This window comes from Beta vulgaris, chromosome 5 (assembly GCF_026745355.1).
Source record: "Beta vulgaris subsp. vulgaris cultivar EL10 chromosome 5, EL10.2, whole genome shotgun sequence".
In the NCBI taxonomy this organism is placed as follows: domain Eukaryota; kingdom Viridiplantae; phylum Streptophyta; class Magnoliopsida; order Caryophyllales; family Amaranthaceae; genus Beta; species Beta vulgaris.
Window position 1 is genome coordinate 42,480,287 of NC_079206.1, and position 19,183 is coordinate 42,499,469.

At 38.4% G+C, this 19,183-nt stretch overlaps 1 protein-coding gene and 1 non-coding gene across 2 annotated transcripts; one reads left to right on the forward strand and one right to left on the reverse strand.

The window, feature by feature from the left end:
- Nucleotides 1-2,342: 2,342 nt before the first annotated feature.
- On the reverse strand, nucleotides 2,343-2,414 carry LOC125498082 (small nucleolar RNA snoR60). Its single transcript, XR_007274848.1, has one exon. It is a non-coding gene; the product is annotated as a small nucleolar RNA snoR60 (small nucleolar RNA).
- A 5,310-nt stretch (nucleotides 2,415-7,724) lies between these two features.
- On the forward strand, nucleotides 7,725-10,737 carry LOC104893612 (LEAF RUST 10 DISEASE-RESISTANCE LOCUS RECEPTOR-LIKE PROTEIN KINASE-like 1.2). The gene is made up of 4 exons (XM_019249613.3): nucleotides 7,725-8,666; nucleotides 8,926-8,961; nucleotides 9,064-9,312; nucleotides 9,673-10,737. Exons 1-4 carry the CDS (start codon nucleotides 7,841-7,843, stop codon nucleotides 10,662-10,664), a joined length of 2,103 nt encoding a protein of 700 aa, XP_019105158.1. The 5' UTR covers nucleotides 7,725-7,840; the 3' UTR covers nucleotides 10,665-10,737.
- Nucleotides 10,738-19,183: the final 8,446 nt, after the last annotated feature.

Below are 19,183 nucleotides of genomic sequence, written 5' to 3' on the forward strand. Positions count from 1 at the left end.
CCTGATTCACCCTCTTGTTTTTATTTGAGCGCTTTAGCTAAGTAAAAGGAACATGGACCACTTCGGTTGTCTGATCCCCAACTATTTGCTCGTGAGTAGGGGACTGAGGGGTGTACTCAAGACTACCCCAAGGAAGGAAGTCATAGGAGTGAAGAGAAAGGACAGTGTCCTCGGTCCTCGACTCGACCAGGGGACAATTAACCTCTATAGATGGTGTCACCTTCTCCTTCTTGGTCGCTTCCTTCTCAGCCCATGCCTTAGCCAAAGCCTTCTCAGTTTGGGCCACCTAGTCTGTATAACGCTCCTTTCATTTTTTCGGCTTCCGCTTGACAGGGTCCTGAAATTCCAAAAAAAAAAAAATTAGCCAAATTCATCGAAGCAAATATGTCAAAATACAATGAAAGAGACTGGTCGGCAAAATATACATTAGGAGCAGCAGGCTTCTTCATGGTTTTTGCCCTAACTCGACTCTGATCCGAGTCACCTTAAGTGCCACAGAAGTTAGTCGCTCGGCCATTGCTACAACTGACTTGGTGAAGTAGGCAAGTGAAGATCTTGAAAATAACAAGAGTTAGAAAGATAACAGTGGAAAAAGTCACGACGAAAAACCAAACCCCCTCGGCTAATTACCCTTAGGAAAGGCTGGGCTCAGCCCCATAACAGCCATGAAGTGTTCATTCTTGAAGAGAGGGCATCTAGGGAACTAATTGACAAAAACATAAACTTTCCCCCATTTAGTATCTTAGATTCTAGCTACATGTAGTAGGCCGCCACGATCTCTTCGTCATTTAACTCGGACACCTGAAAGTTGAGCTCATGGTTGGGCTCAGGTGTCGGTCGGATAGTGGGCACTCTCCATTCTCCACTAAAACAGATGAAGGCGAATCCCTCCCTTAGCCCCTTTTGAGAAGTGGGTAGATGAGTCACTGTCTTATACCCCCTTCGTACCTGGAAACTCCACCAACCATTCTCTCCGACCATCACCTCCACCAGCTTGTATCTATGTCGCCAAAAACTGACGGTCCGCCTTACGCCAATGACCTTGCAAATGGTTTGTACGGCAAGGATGCCTCCCTAAGAGTTCGGCGATATTTGGCACAAGGAGAGACTATAGGCATTCAAGAGCTCCTAGACGAAGGGAGTAAGGGGGAACCGCATCTCCAAAGCGTTATAATACACCACCGTACAGCCTCAACTTCTGCTACAAAAACTGCCTCGACTGGACTAGTTGAATCAATGTAGTTAGCCTCAAATTTGGAAGCAACAATTCAGCATAGAGGAAGTACTGAGGATAAAATCTAAGACCAAACCAACTCTTGAAGGCGTGTAAACTAGTATAATGTAAAGAACAAATCTTTGTTGATATAACAAAGTGGCCCCCTATTTTTAGGAAAAATGATGCATTAAGTGCCATAATTCTAGCATGCAAGCAAAAATTTTGCTAATGTCAGCCCAAAAATAAACTAGTACATGACTGCACTGAGGCTTCCTAGGAAAAACACATCATTAAGTGATGAAATGTCATCAAATCACATATTTAATAAATGCAAGAAACATATCATTGCATGTCACCTCAAAACATACTACAAAATAATATGCAGCAACGACACTGACACAACCAACAATGTTTAAGGTGCATACCCGGCCGCTAAACAACTTCCTATAGTAATTACCAGTTTCAAAACCATCAAACAAACAGAATGGTCAAGGAAATAAAAATCAAAAGAAATCGTAACTGTTAACAAAAATCTACTCCAGTCTTTGATAAATTTATATCAAAGGTACACCCAATTATTTTAGGTGTAGCAGATAATAAAACAGCATCCCCACATTTTGTAGTAACTGAGACATCATCCATCGAACATTAAAGGGGATATATGACACACTCAAAGAATATAGCTCAAAATTTCACGACACATAGAAAAACGAAAATGAGTTCAGTCCATGAGTTAGTCTTACTCCAATAGTCAAGAGTACAACATAAATTGTGTCTTGAAAGGGAAAATCGGCTCTAGTAGTACACAATAATAAGTTTGAAACATAGAAAAAACAATTTGGTGGATCAAATACTCAAAGTTTGCATCAGAAATCAAGTCTCAAAAGGGAAGAAATCACAAAGACGCACAAATACTCCTACAGTTGAGGATTTACATTAACCATAAAGTTCAACATGGGGACCCCTAAAAACTCAATAGTGAAGTGCAAATTTCAGAAATATAGAAAGGAAAGGAGAATCCCAGAAATTCATCGAAATACTCATTGATTCAGGTCTTAACCATGAAGTGTTGCAATGGAGATTCCGAAAAATAACTATAAACAAATGGATCACAAAAACAATTTTGCGCAACAGATACTTGGAGTTCGCATCATCCATTAAGTCTTTAAGGGGAATCCGAAGAAATCATCATATGCTAAATATAGATTTGAACATAGCAGAAAAACATTTCACTTGGGACAAAATGTAAGCTTGAGGAGAAGAAATACTTAATACAAACATGCTTACGCAAATCAAAATCCAAAAATAAGCTAATTGATCTAATAACATTTTATGGTCAAGTTAGAGTGTTAAGGATATTTCACGAAACATTTCAACTCACTTCATTCAAGCAAGGTTCATTATGGTAATCAAGATGTCTATCATATTTTAAAACCATCCAAAACATATCATTAACAATACAAATTGCAACAAAGCAAGAAAAAAGACCCTTAGTTTTAAAAATCAGTGAATATTAGTAAAATTACAGCAACCTTCATACAACCTAATAAAAATGGAATTAATATGCTCAAATTCAACAACCCAACATACCCAAATTCTTAATTATCAATCTTTCTAAGGCACAAGTATAATCCCAAAAAAGTTTAAGTTCAGCCATCCCTTACCAACCTACCCTCACACTGGACTAGGGTTGCATCAACCTTACTGAAATTGATGAATTAGGTTTCTCTCCCATTAAGCCTCCTCATTTCTCTCATACCTAATCCCCTCTCTCAAATCTCTCTCTTCTCTAACCTAAATCTCTTCTAAACCTAATTCTTCGACCGGACACATCTGCTCCAACAAAATTAAGCCTTCCCTCTCCACCTCATGAAAGCATAAACTCCAAATGGCACTTGGTCGGGTAGCATGGATCCCATTTACTCCTCATCCGGGTGGCTTTCAACCAGCTCGGCCCAAGGAGACCTCCTCTCCATTGCCAGGTTGCCTCACTGCTTAGTCATATATGACTAAGTGTACCCATTCGGACAACATGGAGCTCATTAGCCCCTCATCCGAGTGGCGTCCAACCCACTCGGCCAATAGGTTATCCCCCCCCCCCCTCCTTTGCTGAGTCGCTTCTGTATTCAGCGAAATATGGCTAAGTACCCAAGAGTACCCACTCGGCAGCATGGGGCTCATTAGCCCCTCATTAGAGTTGCGTCCAACCAACTCGACCAACAGGAGATCCCACTCCTCTGCCGAGTCGCTTCTGTACTTAGCTAAATATGGCTAAGTACCCAAGAGTACCCACTCTGACAGCATGGGGCTCATTAGCCCCTCATTAGAGTTGCGTCCAACCAACTCGACCAACAGGAGATCCCACTCCTTTGCCGAGTCGCTTCTGTACTTAGCTAAATATGGCTAAGTACCCAAGAGTACCCACTCTGACAGCATGGGACTTATTAGCCCCTCATCCGAGTGGTGTCCAACCCACTTATTCAACATGTCATCCCCTCTCTTTTGTCGAGTCACTTCCATACTTAGCCAAATATGGCTAAGTACCCAAGAGTACCCACTCAGACAGCATGGGACTCATTAGCCCCTCATCCGAGTGGTATCCAACCCACTCATCCAACATGTCATCCCCTCTCTATAACACCTCGATAATTCTCTCTTTTCTAGAAAATACTTTTTATAATAACATTAGAGAATTACCCAGGCATTATCGCCCGTGTGATAACGTTTCGGCTTACTCAGAATTTTGCAGCGAAAAACAACTTACTAAAAATCAACTTTATTAAAACTTATAAAATCAATGATAATATCTGAAACTAAAACACACCAACTTAAAAGTAATGTCTGAAAACACATGTTCCTACGAAAGCGACTTAAATAATACTAGTAATACAATGAGTCTCTCCATTCCAGATTCCCAATGAGATGCATCTGCGAACCTGTAATGTCAGTGCTTTCTCGACTCTGCTCACCCAAAGGATCATCACAGGATCAATAGGCAAAGCCATGATCACACACACAGACAAGCACGTAATCAGCAAAGCTGAGTACTACATATCAGACATAAATAATCCTAACATGATACTACAATCATAACATGCAGGGATAAATAATAGCATAATCATAAAATAATCTGCAGACAACTTTACTGAACTAGATTCTAAATAATATTTCTTTCTTTAAATGGAATAGTTATTGGACGAGTTGACTTATCTAAAAATAGGAAATACGGTCATGACTCCGTAATCCAGAATGACCTGCGATATCGAGGAACCTTTAAACTGAAAGAGGGATGGTGATCAATCCATTCCTAGAAAAGCCATGGGCTACCACCATGTACTCCAACCCTTAGTGTCCAACTCTAGACGTGCACCAGTCTAAAGTCTATTACTTATTCTCGTTTCGCTTTACGTTAAATAGATTTTATTACTTGTGTTGACACAACAAACAAGCAACACATAACTAATACTCAAACAATCATAACGGAATCTCTTTTTATCTTTGGATTAACAAGTGATCACAACTCATCAACCAAGACTCTTTAAACTCCTTTTTTACCTTTACCAACTTACTTGTTGAACCTAGCCAAAAATAAATTTTACCTTTATATAGGTAGAACTTGTAGCTTACCAAATAAGGTGCACGGTCCTTATTAGATAATAAATAATACTCAAAGAATACATGTAAGACATGATCCACTTTAACTTATATTAATTCACTCACGAATTAATAAATAAACTTAACTTATCATGCTTGCATCAACCTTCCATACAAACATTTATAATCATAATCACTTCTAGATCACATGTTGCACACAGGCATATAACATGTAAAATAATTCCAGTCATCATATATATGAACAAATAGAGTCCTATACATGATACTAATAAATAAAATACTCTTAGAGCATGCTTCTAAATCACATAGCACGTAGACGATGTACGTACCTTGTATATACCAATCGGTAGCCACTTTTACTCGCTAAAAGTCTCCTACAACGAAATCTCCGCCTAGAAAATAAAGTAATGAAAATGAATATCTCGAACTAAAAATTACAGCAACTTTAAAACGATCAAAACCCCCTTAAACGTGTTTTAAAATCGTTTTTGTGTATCAAACTTTCGTTATTTTTAATCCCTAGTATAGTACAACTATTCTAGTGATTAAAAATCCTTTAAGACTCTCTAAATACTTATTTTTCTGAAATTACAGCACTTATAATATTTAATAAATCTTCTAAAAATATATTCAATATGTATAAAATTACGTACTAAGTAAATCTCATGATTTATACTTTATATATATAGTTTCTAGCAATTAAAATCCTAAAAACTATAAATTTCATGATTAAAACTAAAATAAACTTAACATAATAAATCTGAAATTTATTTTAATAATATTCATATAAAACAGTAATTTAATTTGCAAATATGATAAATAATAATAAAATAACATAAAAACAAGTACTTTAATGAAATCTTAGAGAGGAAGAAAGAAAACAACCACAACAGTGGAGTAAAAAGGGGCGTCGGACAGCAGTGGCAGCAGGGAGGGACCGGCGGCAGCAATATTTTGGCTCTTGAAAAGATTTGTGACGTTTCTTGTTGAACAAGAAACGTTACTTGAAGAAGAAGAAACAAACTTTTGAGAGAGAAATCGAAGGAAAACGACGCACAAGGAGGAGAGAGAGAATGCCGAGTAGAGAGAAAGAGAAACACGTGAGAAGAGAAGGAAAATAAAGTGTAGGGTGAAAATATTTTGGGTTTTTAGGATATTTATATAAAGGCTTTTACTTGTGGGCTTAAGAAAAGAGATTTTAATTAATGAAACTTGATGACTAATAAGATGGGCTATTTAAAACTTTAGTCATCAAATGACTATTTCCCTTTTATCGCTTTTTGGGCTTTCGATTCCATTAACTACCTTTTCAATATACTTTTAATATTTAAAACTCTTATTAAAACATACTTAATTAAAATATTTCAAATTTTATTAAGCTATGAAAAATAATTTCAGTTGACTTTTAAAATAGTCAACCCTTTTAAAAGTCAAATCATTTTCCCAACTCATTTGGATTTAAATATAACTACATAAATACTTTAATATATTTATGAAAATTCTTTAAAATTGTGGGGGATTACACTCTCTTTTGTTGAGTCGCTTCTGTACTTAGCCAAATGTGGCTAAGTATCTAAGAGTACCAACCCAGATAGTGTGGGGCTCATTAGTCCCTCATCCGAGTGGAATACGACCCACTCGGCCAACAGGAGATCCTCCTCCTTTACGGAGTCACTTATATACTTAGCCAAATATGGCTAAGTACCCAAAAGTACCCACTCGAATAGCATGGGGCATATTAGCCCCTCACTGGAGCGTCGTACAAACCACTCAACCAACAGGAAACCCTCCCCCTTTGCTGAGTCGCTCTATACTTACCCAAATATAACTAAGTTCCAAACGACATCCACTCAAACAGCATGCATGGGAATCATTAGCCCTTCGTCGGAGTGGCGTTCAACCCCAGTTGGCCAACAGGAGATGTCCTTTCCTTTGTCGAGCCGTTCTCCCTATTTATCTATATACAATTAGAAACCGGTCAATACCCACTCGGACAACGTGAAGCTTGTTATCCCCTCGTCCGTGTGGCGTTCCGCTCGCTCAACCATACGAGGGCCTAGCCAAAGGTCGGTCGGCCAAAAGAAAGGCCAATGAAAGGCTCCTGTACCACTACGGATGCATGCCACCGGGTCGTGCCGCAGTGTTCCCACCTCCATGGTGTGGGGCTACTTGTTTGGGCTCAATAGGCCCACTTAATATCTACGCCACATCACCAGAAATTGATGTATGTACAGGTGGCACCGTGAGTCCCACTTGATAGTTGACCTAGTTCCAGGTTATCCAGGGATCCACATATGGGGCTGAAAAGGCAACATAGCCATTGATCCCAAGAAAGCTCATCCGATCAATGTTGCTTTTCTGGGAATCTCCAACGCTATAAATACCATATGTCTCATCAATGGACATCTATTGAATTCTCACTTAACAAACTAGAGTATCTCTCTCGAGACTTTCTCTCTCTATCTCAACTGACTTGAGTGTCTGAGGGGCGATCCCGGAGCAACTTTTAGAGTAGTGATCTAACCTTGTCTTTCAGGTTTCCGGTGTACGGATGATTAATTCAAGCGAACATTCTTGTGTTTCACTCCTACTCTGCATATTTCAGCAATTCTCAATTTTTAGACAGATGCAGTGGTCAAAAGTTTACGTTGGTAAACATAAAACGCAAACCGTGTAAATTTAAAAGAAACGGAGACGGTACTGATTTCATATGAGTGGGAAAGGTTGGGAAGGAAATGTGGGGGCTTGACTAGCTAGATATACAAGTTTTGACAAAATTCGTAATAATTTTTGAATCGTGCTGCCGACTAAAATCTTAGTACTATATAATATTTTTATCATAAAAAATTCGTCTGCAGCACTTTCTTTGATAATATCAGGTGATTTAGTATTACTACGAGCTAGCACATATTATTCATCATCACCAAAGAAGTCTTCTTATCATCTCTTACAACTTTCACTCTCCTACCCTTTGCCGGCTTATTATTTGCCACTTAAATTCATTTCTAGATGCATCTAAATCTTCTAAGATCTCCTCTTCCATTACTTTCCATAATATTCATACTTCTTTGCAATAATGTTGATCCATCTCCTTCATCACCACATCAATATCTTGACCCAAAATATGAAGCTTGTATTTTGAACTCAAGCACTTGTGGGAAGTCAGAGCTTAAGATATTTTACCCATTTTGGGGAAATGGACGTCCTGAATATTGTGGTCATCCCGCATTTAAGATTTCCTGTGATGAAAAGAATTTGAAGATAAACATTATGTCTCGAACTTACCTTATCATCGACATCAATTACAACACCAGCAGTTTCAAATTAGTTCAGGAAGAATTATCACAAGGCCAATGTCCAGGACCAGGACCAGGATCATTGGACTTGCATAATACCACCTTGGATTTGGCCCTCTTCAACTACACATCAACTGTTAAAAATGCTACTTTGTTCTATGATTGTGCTGAGTCGAAACTTCTTGAAAGCGCGCCATTTAGCTTCTCTTGTGCAGACAGGTACCCTGATCGTCTTTCTGTTTTTGTGATAACGGAAAACTGGGTGCACTACCTTGATGAAATATGTAAGGTCAAGTTGTATGCGCCTGTCTTTGAAAACGCGCTAGAAGGTTTGTATGATCACTCATTGACTGTTGACGATGTATTAAAGAGAGGCTTTGAGATCAAATGGGTAATTGATCAAGGGCATTGCCAAGATTGTTACGTCTCAGGTGGATATTATTGTGGATATAATATAACTTTGGGTCAGTCTACTTGCTTTTGCAAAAGTGGATCATATCCTACAGTTTGTCCTCATTTCCCAACTGATCAAGCACCAAGTAGGCCCTCTATATCCCCTTCAGGTTTTTCCATAATTAACTCAGTTTTGCTTATATGCAAGGGATTAATCTGCAATAAGTCTTTGTTCTGTTTTCTGATGATCGTAAAAATCTTGAAAACAATAGTTAGATTTAGATAAAGGAGTCACCCTACTTCAATTCATCTTACTCTTCGTTCTCTAAACATAAAATTGATTTGTTTAATTGTTTTTACACAGTTCAACTCACTAATGTTTTGAGTACTTTGTGTACATTACAGATAAAGGCTTGACCCTGGAAGCTAAGGTCGGAATAGGTGACAATTTTGTATACAAGGCATAACCTTTTGGTTTAACTGTACTAAGCCAATATCATTCTTTTAACATCATTGAGTTGCATAAAACCACTTCTGATACAGGAATAGGAGCTGCAGCTGGCTGTCTGTTCATCACGATCACATTATTTGTGTTTGTACGAAGTAAAAAAGATTACCATTCTTCCTCATTCTTGCCCTCTCAGAAAATCTCTCAGCTCTCAACTAGTGTTGAAGAGAAAAGTTCATATTTTGGAGCTCAATTATTTTCATATGAGGAGCTTCAACAAGCTACAAACAGTTTTGAGTTCTCTAAAGAACTTGGGAAAGGAGGATTCGGCACTGTATACTATGGTAGGTAAATAAAGTTTATTTCTTGAAATACAAATCTCTAAGAATCTAATTACTAAAATTTGAATTCTCAAGAGAAAGGTGTATAAAAGGAGAGCAATTTTTCTACAAATAATAGTTGTTTGAATGTTTGGTATTACTAGAGCAGATCATTTCAAATAATACTAATTTTGAGGACATATTGTTAATATTAGAAAGTCATTTCATATTTTACAGATCAACTATAACTGATTTACTTTCGAATGTCACTAAAACAAGACTAACAGAAAACCGAAAAGATTGATGTATTTTCAAACCAAAATGTTGAAACAGATTACAAGCTGAATTTTATGTTTATATGACTTTTTTACATACATTTGGTAGGAAAATTGCAAGATGGGCGAGAGGTTGCAATCAAACGTCTCTATGAAAAGCACAGCAAACAAGTAGCGCAATTCATGAACGAGCTTGAGATCCTCACCCGCCTGGATCACCATCATCTGGTAAAACTCTATGGATGTACCACTCGTAGGAGCCGTGAGCTCCTGCTTGTATATGAGTATGTTCCAAATGGCACGGTTGCTGATCACCTGCATGTAAAGCAGCCAGAGTCCAGACCCCTTCCATGGCCTGTGAGGCTAAGAATTGCTATAGAAACCGCGAGTGCTTTGGCTTACCTCCATGCCTCCGATGTTATCCATCGTGATGTGAAAACAAAGAACATCCTTCTTGATGCTAATTACTCAGTCAAAGTAGCAGATTTTGGTCTCTCTCGTCTTTTCCCGTTGGATGTGTCCCATATATCAACCACACCACAAGGAAGCCCAGGTTATGTTGATCCAGAGTATCATCAATGTTACCAGTTAACCAATAAAAGTGATGTTTACAGTTTTGGGGTTGTTTTGGCAGAGCTAATATCAGGAAAGTCTGCAGTTGACAGGAACAGGAGTCGCCATGAGATCAATTTGTCAAGTATGGCTACTGACAGGATCCTAAAACGTGCTTGGACCGAATTTGTTGATCCTAAACTCGCATTTGAGTTGGATTGTAAGGTTAGGGAGGAAGTGGTTGCTGTGGCAGACCTCACTTTTCGATGCCTCGAAGCAACCAGTGATTCAAGGCCTTCTATGGACGAGGTGCTTGAATGTTTAAGAAATGTAAAGGGGGAAGGGAGTATTGATGATGATGATGATGAGATAATAGACATGTCCAAGGACGCGGCTGCTGTTTTCAATGGATGTGAATCACTTACTTCTTCAAATGGTAGTGGAATTTATGATAGTAATAAGATTCACAAGGATGAATCTGCAGCTCATGCAAGTAGCACTAATTCGCAGATTTCTGTGCTTGTAAATGTTTCTTCAGAAACTGTTTGATTGGAGGAAATCCATTCTTTCATGAGACTATAAACGGTTTTGATATTATTCTTTTGATTGGATACAATAATTTGTTACAACACCCTTCTCTAAGAGGAGATATCAAATAAACTAAGAGAATATTAAAGGAGGGACAATTTAAGTATAAGAGGTTTGATATTAAATGACAAGTGATAGATTATTTATTGAGTACTTGATGGTGCTTTTTTTTTTTTTTTTTTTTTGACAACGGGTAAAATTTTGCATTAAGTAAAAATAGGAGTACATCCTAGCGGTAGTACAACCGGACATAAAACAAAGCAAATTGAAGCTAGAAGAGGTTCTTTGCGTACATATTCTAAGGGACAAAAGTAACTTATTACATATCCAGACCGGCTTAAAGATAGCATGAACAATGATAGGAGGAGTTGGGGACCATGCCTTGTAGAAGAAGACACAATATGAACGGAAACCTGTTGAGAGATGACACCCATACAATTTTCAGAAATAGATTGCCGCAGATCCCAAGGCCCTTGATTAGAAGCGGCTTCTTGGGATCTTACTGAAAAAAGTAACAAAGAAGCTACGTCCATTGGTAACTTCTGACCCTGTTTAGAGGGTACCAAGAGGTTAGTCTCACGAGACTGAAACTCTAAAAGGGTGGAGGTCGAAACTTGCCCCAAATAAGATTGGGGGGCCTCCCACAAGATGAATTTTTCGAGTGTGATGACTATGGAAGTCATCACAAGAACTTCGTGCGAATTATGATAAAATAATTCGCCCAAGCAACAGATCCGAAGAACCCACCGCGGCCTCTCTAATCTAGAAGATCGAACCAAAACAAGATTACTGGAGCCATTACCTCTCATTTTACCCAATACTTGAGCCCCTACCAATTCATAGCTGGATCTGAATAGACCTAAACTAAAGCTTAAACTAGGAACATAAGCAAGACAAAGGATATAATCCCAAAACATAATCCTACGACGTTATCAACGCCGATTAACTTTCAGAAAACTGCAAGACAAAAAGAAATTAAACAACAGAATATGTAGTGAAAATGAAAAGAGGGTACACTGACTCAATTTATTAGAGGGGATGGGGGAGGGGGATACCTAAACTGTTAAGCAAGGGAAGGGGGTAGGGGAGGCCCAAGGAAGATCGAACACTAAAGGGGGGAAGGGGAGGGGGAGGCCCAAGGAAGATCGATACTAAAGGGGGGAAGGGGAGGAGGAAGTGTAACAGCCCGAATTTCCCGACCAGCTTACAAAGGATTAAGCACAGCGAAAGAGACTCTCGTCGAGGTAACTCGGACTATCACCATCACACTCACCGAACTATATCGGAGACTGTGGAACTCAATTCCCAACTCTATTCAAATAAATTAACTATTATAACTACGCTCTGATTCTCAGACTCTATTCCCATAAATTTCTACAGAAAATCCGGTAGAGTTTCCTTTGAAAATAGGACAACGCTAAAGCGAGAAATAATATGAACCTGTTGCAATTTCAATTTATAAAATATTTCCAAATCCCAAAGCTCAACAACCTCAACGCTTTCGCGGAGCAACAACCGATAGAGAATCAGGAGCACTAACTAGCGACTCTTAAATGTAGAATTAACTATAGATTATAAACAATTAACTATTACAAAGTCAAGCGTCCTCACTTCGATAGCAACTATAATACTGCTCCAACTTGTATTAGCTTCAACTTGCAAAAGGATAACTCACGGGCTTCAACCTGAAACATTCAAGATACTGCCACCCACCAAGTGACAGGCCACATAAATGACAAAACAACATATACACATCAGCAAAGCTGAGTACTAACCCGTAAACAAGAGTAACACATGCTTTGGTGGTTTTTACTTGAAAACGACTCTCACACAATCAACATAAGTTCAACAATCACACCAATCATAGAATACTTAGCAGCAATATTCTTTTTGAACATACATATTACATTTCCAAATTACACGTTCCATAATATTTCATCAATCATATAGTAACAAACTTCAATAAGATGACTCTCAACAATGACATGTTTCTATATTCTCATTTAATCAACCTTTCAACTCAGTTACTATATTTTCACAAAATCCAATAGTTTGGCATGAACGCGAGTGGAGAGGGGTACCACGCAGTACCAGCTGTCTCCAAAATATTGAGGGTCGTCACCCATCCTTTTATTGTTATGCTTGCAAGACTTACCCGGACATGTCCTATAACGCCAGGAATTCGCCCCTCCTGGAAGGCAACAGCTAGGGGCTCTACCCGCCCTAACTCGGGGTGCCTATTCATGCCTCACTTTCATATTTATAAAATAAGATATTTAATGATTCATATTTAAATCCTCAATACTCATAATATAAACCATATTCGACCTTATCTGGTCTTAACTCATATCTGAATCATTTCCTCATTATCATACCAAATCATATTTTAAGAAACATAGTATTTTCGGAAAACTCCAATGTGAACAAAAAGAACATTTTTATAATAATCCAATAGCAATTCACAACTAACTCATAGAGATGGATCTATAATCATGGCTATTACCACAAACGATATATGATATCTAAAATTCAATATAACGCACACAGGAGCATTTAAATATATATTGCTGAACATAAAGGTTACATCCACTCTATAACAATTATGCGAAACCTCAAAGCATGATGACTTGATTTCCCATGTCATCTTGAATTATATACGTCTACATAGCCATCCTCCATCAATCACCTCAAAATAACATTGATAATCAATAACCAAAATTAGACTAATCTAAACTATAAAAACGTAATCGTAACTTATTCCCAATTCACAAATGATCAACCTTTAACATTCTAATTTCCTTAATCCTTAATTAATATCTATAACTTCGATGATATTAGCTACATCGACTTGTATCCCAATTCATAATCACAATTCCAAATTATAAAACTAAACAAACTAAACATAACTCACAACCGTACCTAAATCAAGCACCTAATTGTGCTACCAACAATTATATTGAGAATATAAAGCTAGCTCGACTCGTAAATAAACCTCAATAAACTGATTTCTATCTTGCACTCAAATCCTTAACCAATGTATAACAATTCTAACATTACAATCTCCTTCATAATTCCGAATGATAGTCCATTCCAAAATCATCCTCCAATAATCAAGACTATTAAAGTAATTAGCAACTTGTATCCAACCTAGTGATTTCCCCTGTAGATAACCATAATCGTCTAACTCTTATAAATACATATTTCAAATCGATACATATATGCTTTTCAATTCCAATTATCAACATAAACACAACTGGTGGTAATTAATCATGTCAACAAATCCCACAACAATATTACTAAGTTTCTCAGTTAAAATTAACTAACGAGAGTTAACCAAAAACACACAACTCAAGTTTCATCGATCATAGGTTAATTACAAGTAACTAAATATGATCCAAGTTATACCATTAGTTGAGTTCTTATTAACATAATCAGTAGTAAAACCAAGTACATATCATACTCATGGTCATACATAGCGAGTTTATCACATTAAAATAATTCCATTATCTATGTGGGACTTCTTCAAAGTAATTCTTAACTCACTTTGATTTATGTAGTTAAACACACACACTAATTCACTTTAGTGAGTCACTAGTCAAATAAGTCGACTTTATTAACCACGTCTTCATTAATCGAATCCATAGTTAATAAAACTAACTCAAGTACTCTTCACATTACTAATAAGGACTAGTTAATTATCTTTCTAACTTAATAGGAGAAAACTAACTAAACACATGAGCATCATACACTTCTTAATTACTATTCTTTTAACTTATACTTCAACCATAAACTTGGATTACTACCACATTTATTAGAAATTTTCTATCAACATTAAACTAAAGATATTTGAACTACTTCTTACTAACTCATATCATTCCAATTCCATCCTTCATCAAATTAACTACCTTCATTAATCTAATTCTATCTATGTAACTTACTTAACAAAAACAATCCCAATTTGTTATCCACAACAATTTATATTTACTAATCTTCCGCAAAAAAAAACATTACATCAATCTAATTTATCAACCAAGTTTGAGTGCATATCCAATATGCATTTCCCACTAACAATTCACAACAATACAATGGTACTCTATTCATAAAATCAATCAATATAAACACAATCCAATTTAATATTAACAAATTCACCGAACAACAATAGTTCAGCCCCATTAATACCACATAATCATCAATCACAATTCATCATCAAATTATCAACCATTATCATGATTCAAAGGAAGGAAATTAAGATCAAAAGGAAGGACCATAAGTTAGTACCTCTGCTCATGAGAGCAGCGAAGAACAAAGGGACAGTATGGTTTCAAGGCTTCGGCGCGGTAGAGCACCGACGAGCAGCAGCGGTGGTGCGGACCACCACCAACGAGAACAGAGGAGTCATCGAGAGGGAAGGAAAAAGATGTGTGGTCGCAGGTCCGGCGAGGCATGAGGGTGGTGCGGCGACACATCGAGCCAGCGTAGAAGCACCAACGCCAGCAGTGCATCGACGAGCAGCAGCAGGTCCGATGAACAGGGCAGGCACGAGGACGAAGAAGAGAGAGAAAGCAGGGAGATGTAGCTGGCAGGCGACAAGGCGCCGGCGAGCAGCAAGGACACCGACGAGCAACCGAATCCCGACGAGAAGGCAGCGAATACAGGAGAGAGAGGGGTCGGGTTTTCGCCGGGTTGGGGGTTTCTTTCACGGGAGAGAGAGAAATAGTTTGGAGGGGTTTTGGGGTATTTGGAGTTTTTTGACTTGAGAGTGAACAGAAGGCTCGAGAGAGGGAGAGATAAGAAAATGAGATTTTGATAATCTCAACAATGAACCGCAAAGGGATAAAGTTGGGAAATCGACTTTCGCTTCCTATTTGGCAAAATACCGCTCAACTTAAACTTAAAATCCGAAAACATAAAATAATGATAATAATAATTATTATAACTACATAAAATTAATATAACAAATATATTACAACACGACAAAATAATTCACATTCCACAAACTCAAATAAAATAAGAATTTTCGAAGCATAATTAACTTAATAAATATAATTAATATTTAATAAACGCTCTTAAAAATAGGGCTATTACAGGAAGCCCAGTCTATACTAAGAAATGTTAATCAGGGGAGGGGGAACACTAACAAGTACCACGGGGATGGGGGAGGGGGAGCCCAGATCTATGCTAAAAAAAAACTAATCAGGGGAGGGGGAGAGGAAACATTAACGGGAAATACCAGGGTGACTGAGTCACCGACGACGACGAAATCTAACACTAGGGTAACACGGGGATGGGGGAGGGGGAGCCCGGACATAACTTAATCGACCACGAGGAAGGGGAGGGGGAAACCGGAATCTTACACCAGGGTGACTGAGTCACCGACGATCGAGGCAGACGGAATGCTAGGGTGCTAATCCACCGAAGAAGGGGAGGGGGAAACCGAAATCTGACACCAGGGGAGGGGCGAGCGAAAAAGCAACGCAAAGTGGAGGATACTAATTAAACTAAAAAAGAAACTGAAAAAAGTGAAAAAAGAAACTCGCCGGAGAACCCGCCGGAAAACTATGCGGCGCCGGAATTTCGGCGAGTTCCTAGGGTTAGATGAGATATGAGTTTTGTGTTTAGAGAGAAGGCAGAGAATTTAGAGAGAGGAATGTATCTTTCACTTGATGGTGCTAAGGTCGTCTTATATAACATTTGTCGGAATGAACGGTTGATGTTTTCGCGAAATATAGTATATTGTCCTTCAATCATGATTTGACACATGGCACCGATCATGAGGCCTACATGCAGGCGAAATAATCCATTCCTTCACCGTATAAAAAGAGGGAGTACAGAGAACCAAACAAAACTCTATGCTTTGTAAGAGAGGTTCTTTGTCTTGATCCAAACCATTAGCTATGGAAGTGGGTGACAGACTTATGAGGTTATGTTATTGACATGTTTTTTTGGCCCACAAAAACAAAATTATAATGATTATTTGACCAAGTAGAATTTATTATGAATATAAAGAAAAACGGAAGAATCACTAGTGTAAAAAGCTCATCGGATCCCGCTAAAATCGGACTTACAGATTCGGTTTTGGGCCGGATCGGTTGGGCCCAGAAGAGTTGACTAAAAGTCAACTGCTCTGATTGAAAACCAAAACTAATTCGGTTTTCACCAAAAACGGACCAATTGATATATTAAATGGTCCAGTTTTCAACAAGAATCGGAATAGTTTCTGAAGGGTAAGAAATAAAAAAAAAAGTTTGTTGCCACACAATCTTAGCCACGCCACAAAAGCAACTAACAAATTCCTTATAACTTACCCAAATCAGACGAAACGAAGATAACTAAATTGACGAAATAAAAACAATATGAACCAAAGAAAACAGGTGAAATTACAAATAAGACCAAACTAACAAGAAAATGGAACTAAATTGACAAACTTACAACGAAAATATACAAACAAATATAAAAAAAAATCACAAACTTTTGTATAAGGCAGGCCACACCTTGAACAAATGGTGTGGCCAGCTAATAAAAGGCCCAAGCTAGGCTTTATAATGAAGCCCGCGTCCCCTAAAAAAAAACCTAAGCGTAAAATTCGTTTTCGGAAGGGTTACTTTTCGTAACATGAGTTACTTTTGAATACGTTTTCAGAGGGGTTACTTTTCATAACAGGGGTTACTTTTGTTGAATCTATGTTTTATTTTTTCAGTCCATTTTCTGTAACGCAGGCCACACCATTAGGAAACCGTGCGGATGCGCGCATCACTAGCCATCCCCATCTCCTTCGTTTCTCCTTCCTCCTTCCTCCCTCCTCCCTCCTCCTTTTCTGAAATCTTCAACTTCTTCATCATCATCATCGTCTACGTCAACAACCACGTCATCTATGAAGGACACAATCGCAATCACAGTCACTCTCCACTAATTCTACAAATACGCCGACGATTGGTGTCGGAAACTTGCCGGAGGATGAGTTTTTTGGCGGAAGTTAATGCAATGAGATATAGCGAGTTATCTCTCTCCATTTTCCATTTTCTCTCTCCTCAGCTTCTTCCGCCATTAAAGCTGTGATGCCTTCGCTCCAGCATACCCTACTTAACATCAATATGTCGTCGTCATGTGAAGTTAGCTGGTGTCGATTGGTGAGGAGGCGGAGGAGGCAAGGAGAGAGAGAGGATGAGGAAGGCGGAGGAGGTGGAGGAGGCGGAGAGAGACAGAGGTAGGAGGAGTCGGGTACATTGAGGGGGGAGTAGAAGAGGTGAACAACGATGATCGAGGATGATGGAGGTAGAATCGACAGTGGAGCTGAGGAGAGAGAAAAGGAGGATAATGAAGGTGATGGTGGTTATGGCGTAAGAAGTAACCTTTAGTTTCAGTAAAAGTAACCCCTTATAGTTACAAAAGTTATTCCTTATAATTAAAAAGTAACCCCTAATTTCAGTAAAAGTAACCCCTTATATTTACAAATGTAACCCATACTTTCCTTAAAAGTAACCCCTTATCATTACAAAAAGTAATCCCCGGTTTCAGTAAATTAACCGCTTAGTATTCGAAAAGGTAACCCTTAGTTTCACTAAAAGTAACACCTAAGAATTAGAAGAAAAAAACACAAACTCCGACTCCTCCTACCTCTGTCTCTCTCCGCCTCCTCCACCTCCTCCCCTTCCTCATCCTCTCTCTCTCTTTTCGCCTCCTCCACCTCCTCCCCTTCCTCATCCTCTCTCTCTCTCTCCTCGCCTCCTCCGCCTCCTCACCAATCGTTACCACCTAACTTCACATGACGACGATGGAGTGATGTTAAGTAGGGTATGCTGGAGCTAAGGCCATCACAGCTTTAGTGGCAGAAGAAGCTGAGGAGAGAGAAAATGGAAAATGGAGAGAGATAACTCGCTAAATCTCATTGCATTAACTACCGCCAAAGCTCATCCTCCGGCAAGTTTCTGACACCAATCGCCGGCGAATTTCTAGAATTAGTGGAGAGCAACTGTGATTGCAATTGCGTCCGCCATGGATGACGTGGTTGTTGACGCAGATGATGATGATGAAGAAGAAGAAGTCGAAGATTTGAGGAAGGAAGAAGGAGGAGGTAGGAGGGAGGAGGAAGGAGGAACGTAGGAGATGGGGATGACTAGTGATGCGTGCAGCCGCACGGTTTCCTAATGATGTGGCCTGCATTACAGAAAACAGACTGGAAAAAAAAATTACAAGAAAATAAAAACGAAAATCATTGTAAAAAAGGAAAAATAAAGACTACCTCAATCTGAACGAAAATTACGAAAAATAAGAAATAATTACAAAACATAGATTTAAACGAAAATTATGAAAATAAGAAATAAAGACAAAACCTAGATTTTAAAAAACCAAATTACACAGAGAAAATATCTGAAAAACCCTAAAAAACTAGGAGAAATGAAAACTGAAAAAACGAACAAAGCAAGATTTGACTACATACATCTTGAAAATAATACAAATAATGAAATCAAATTATAAACTTA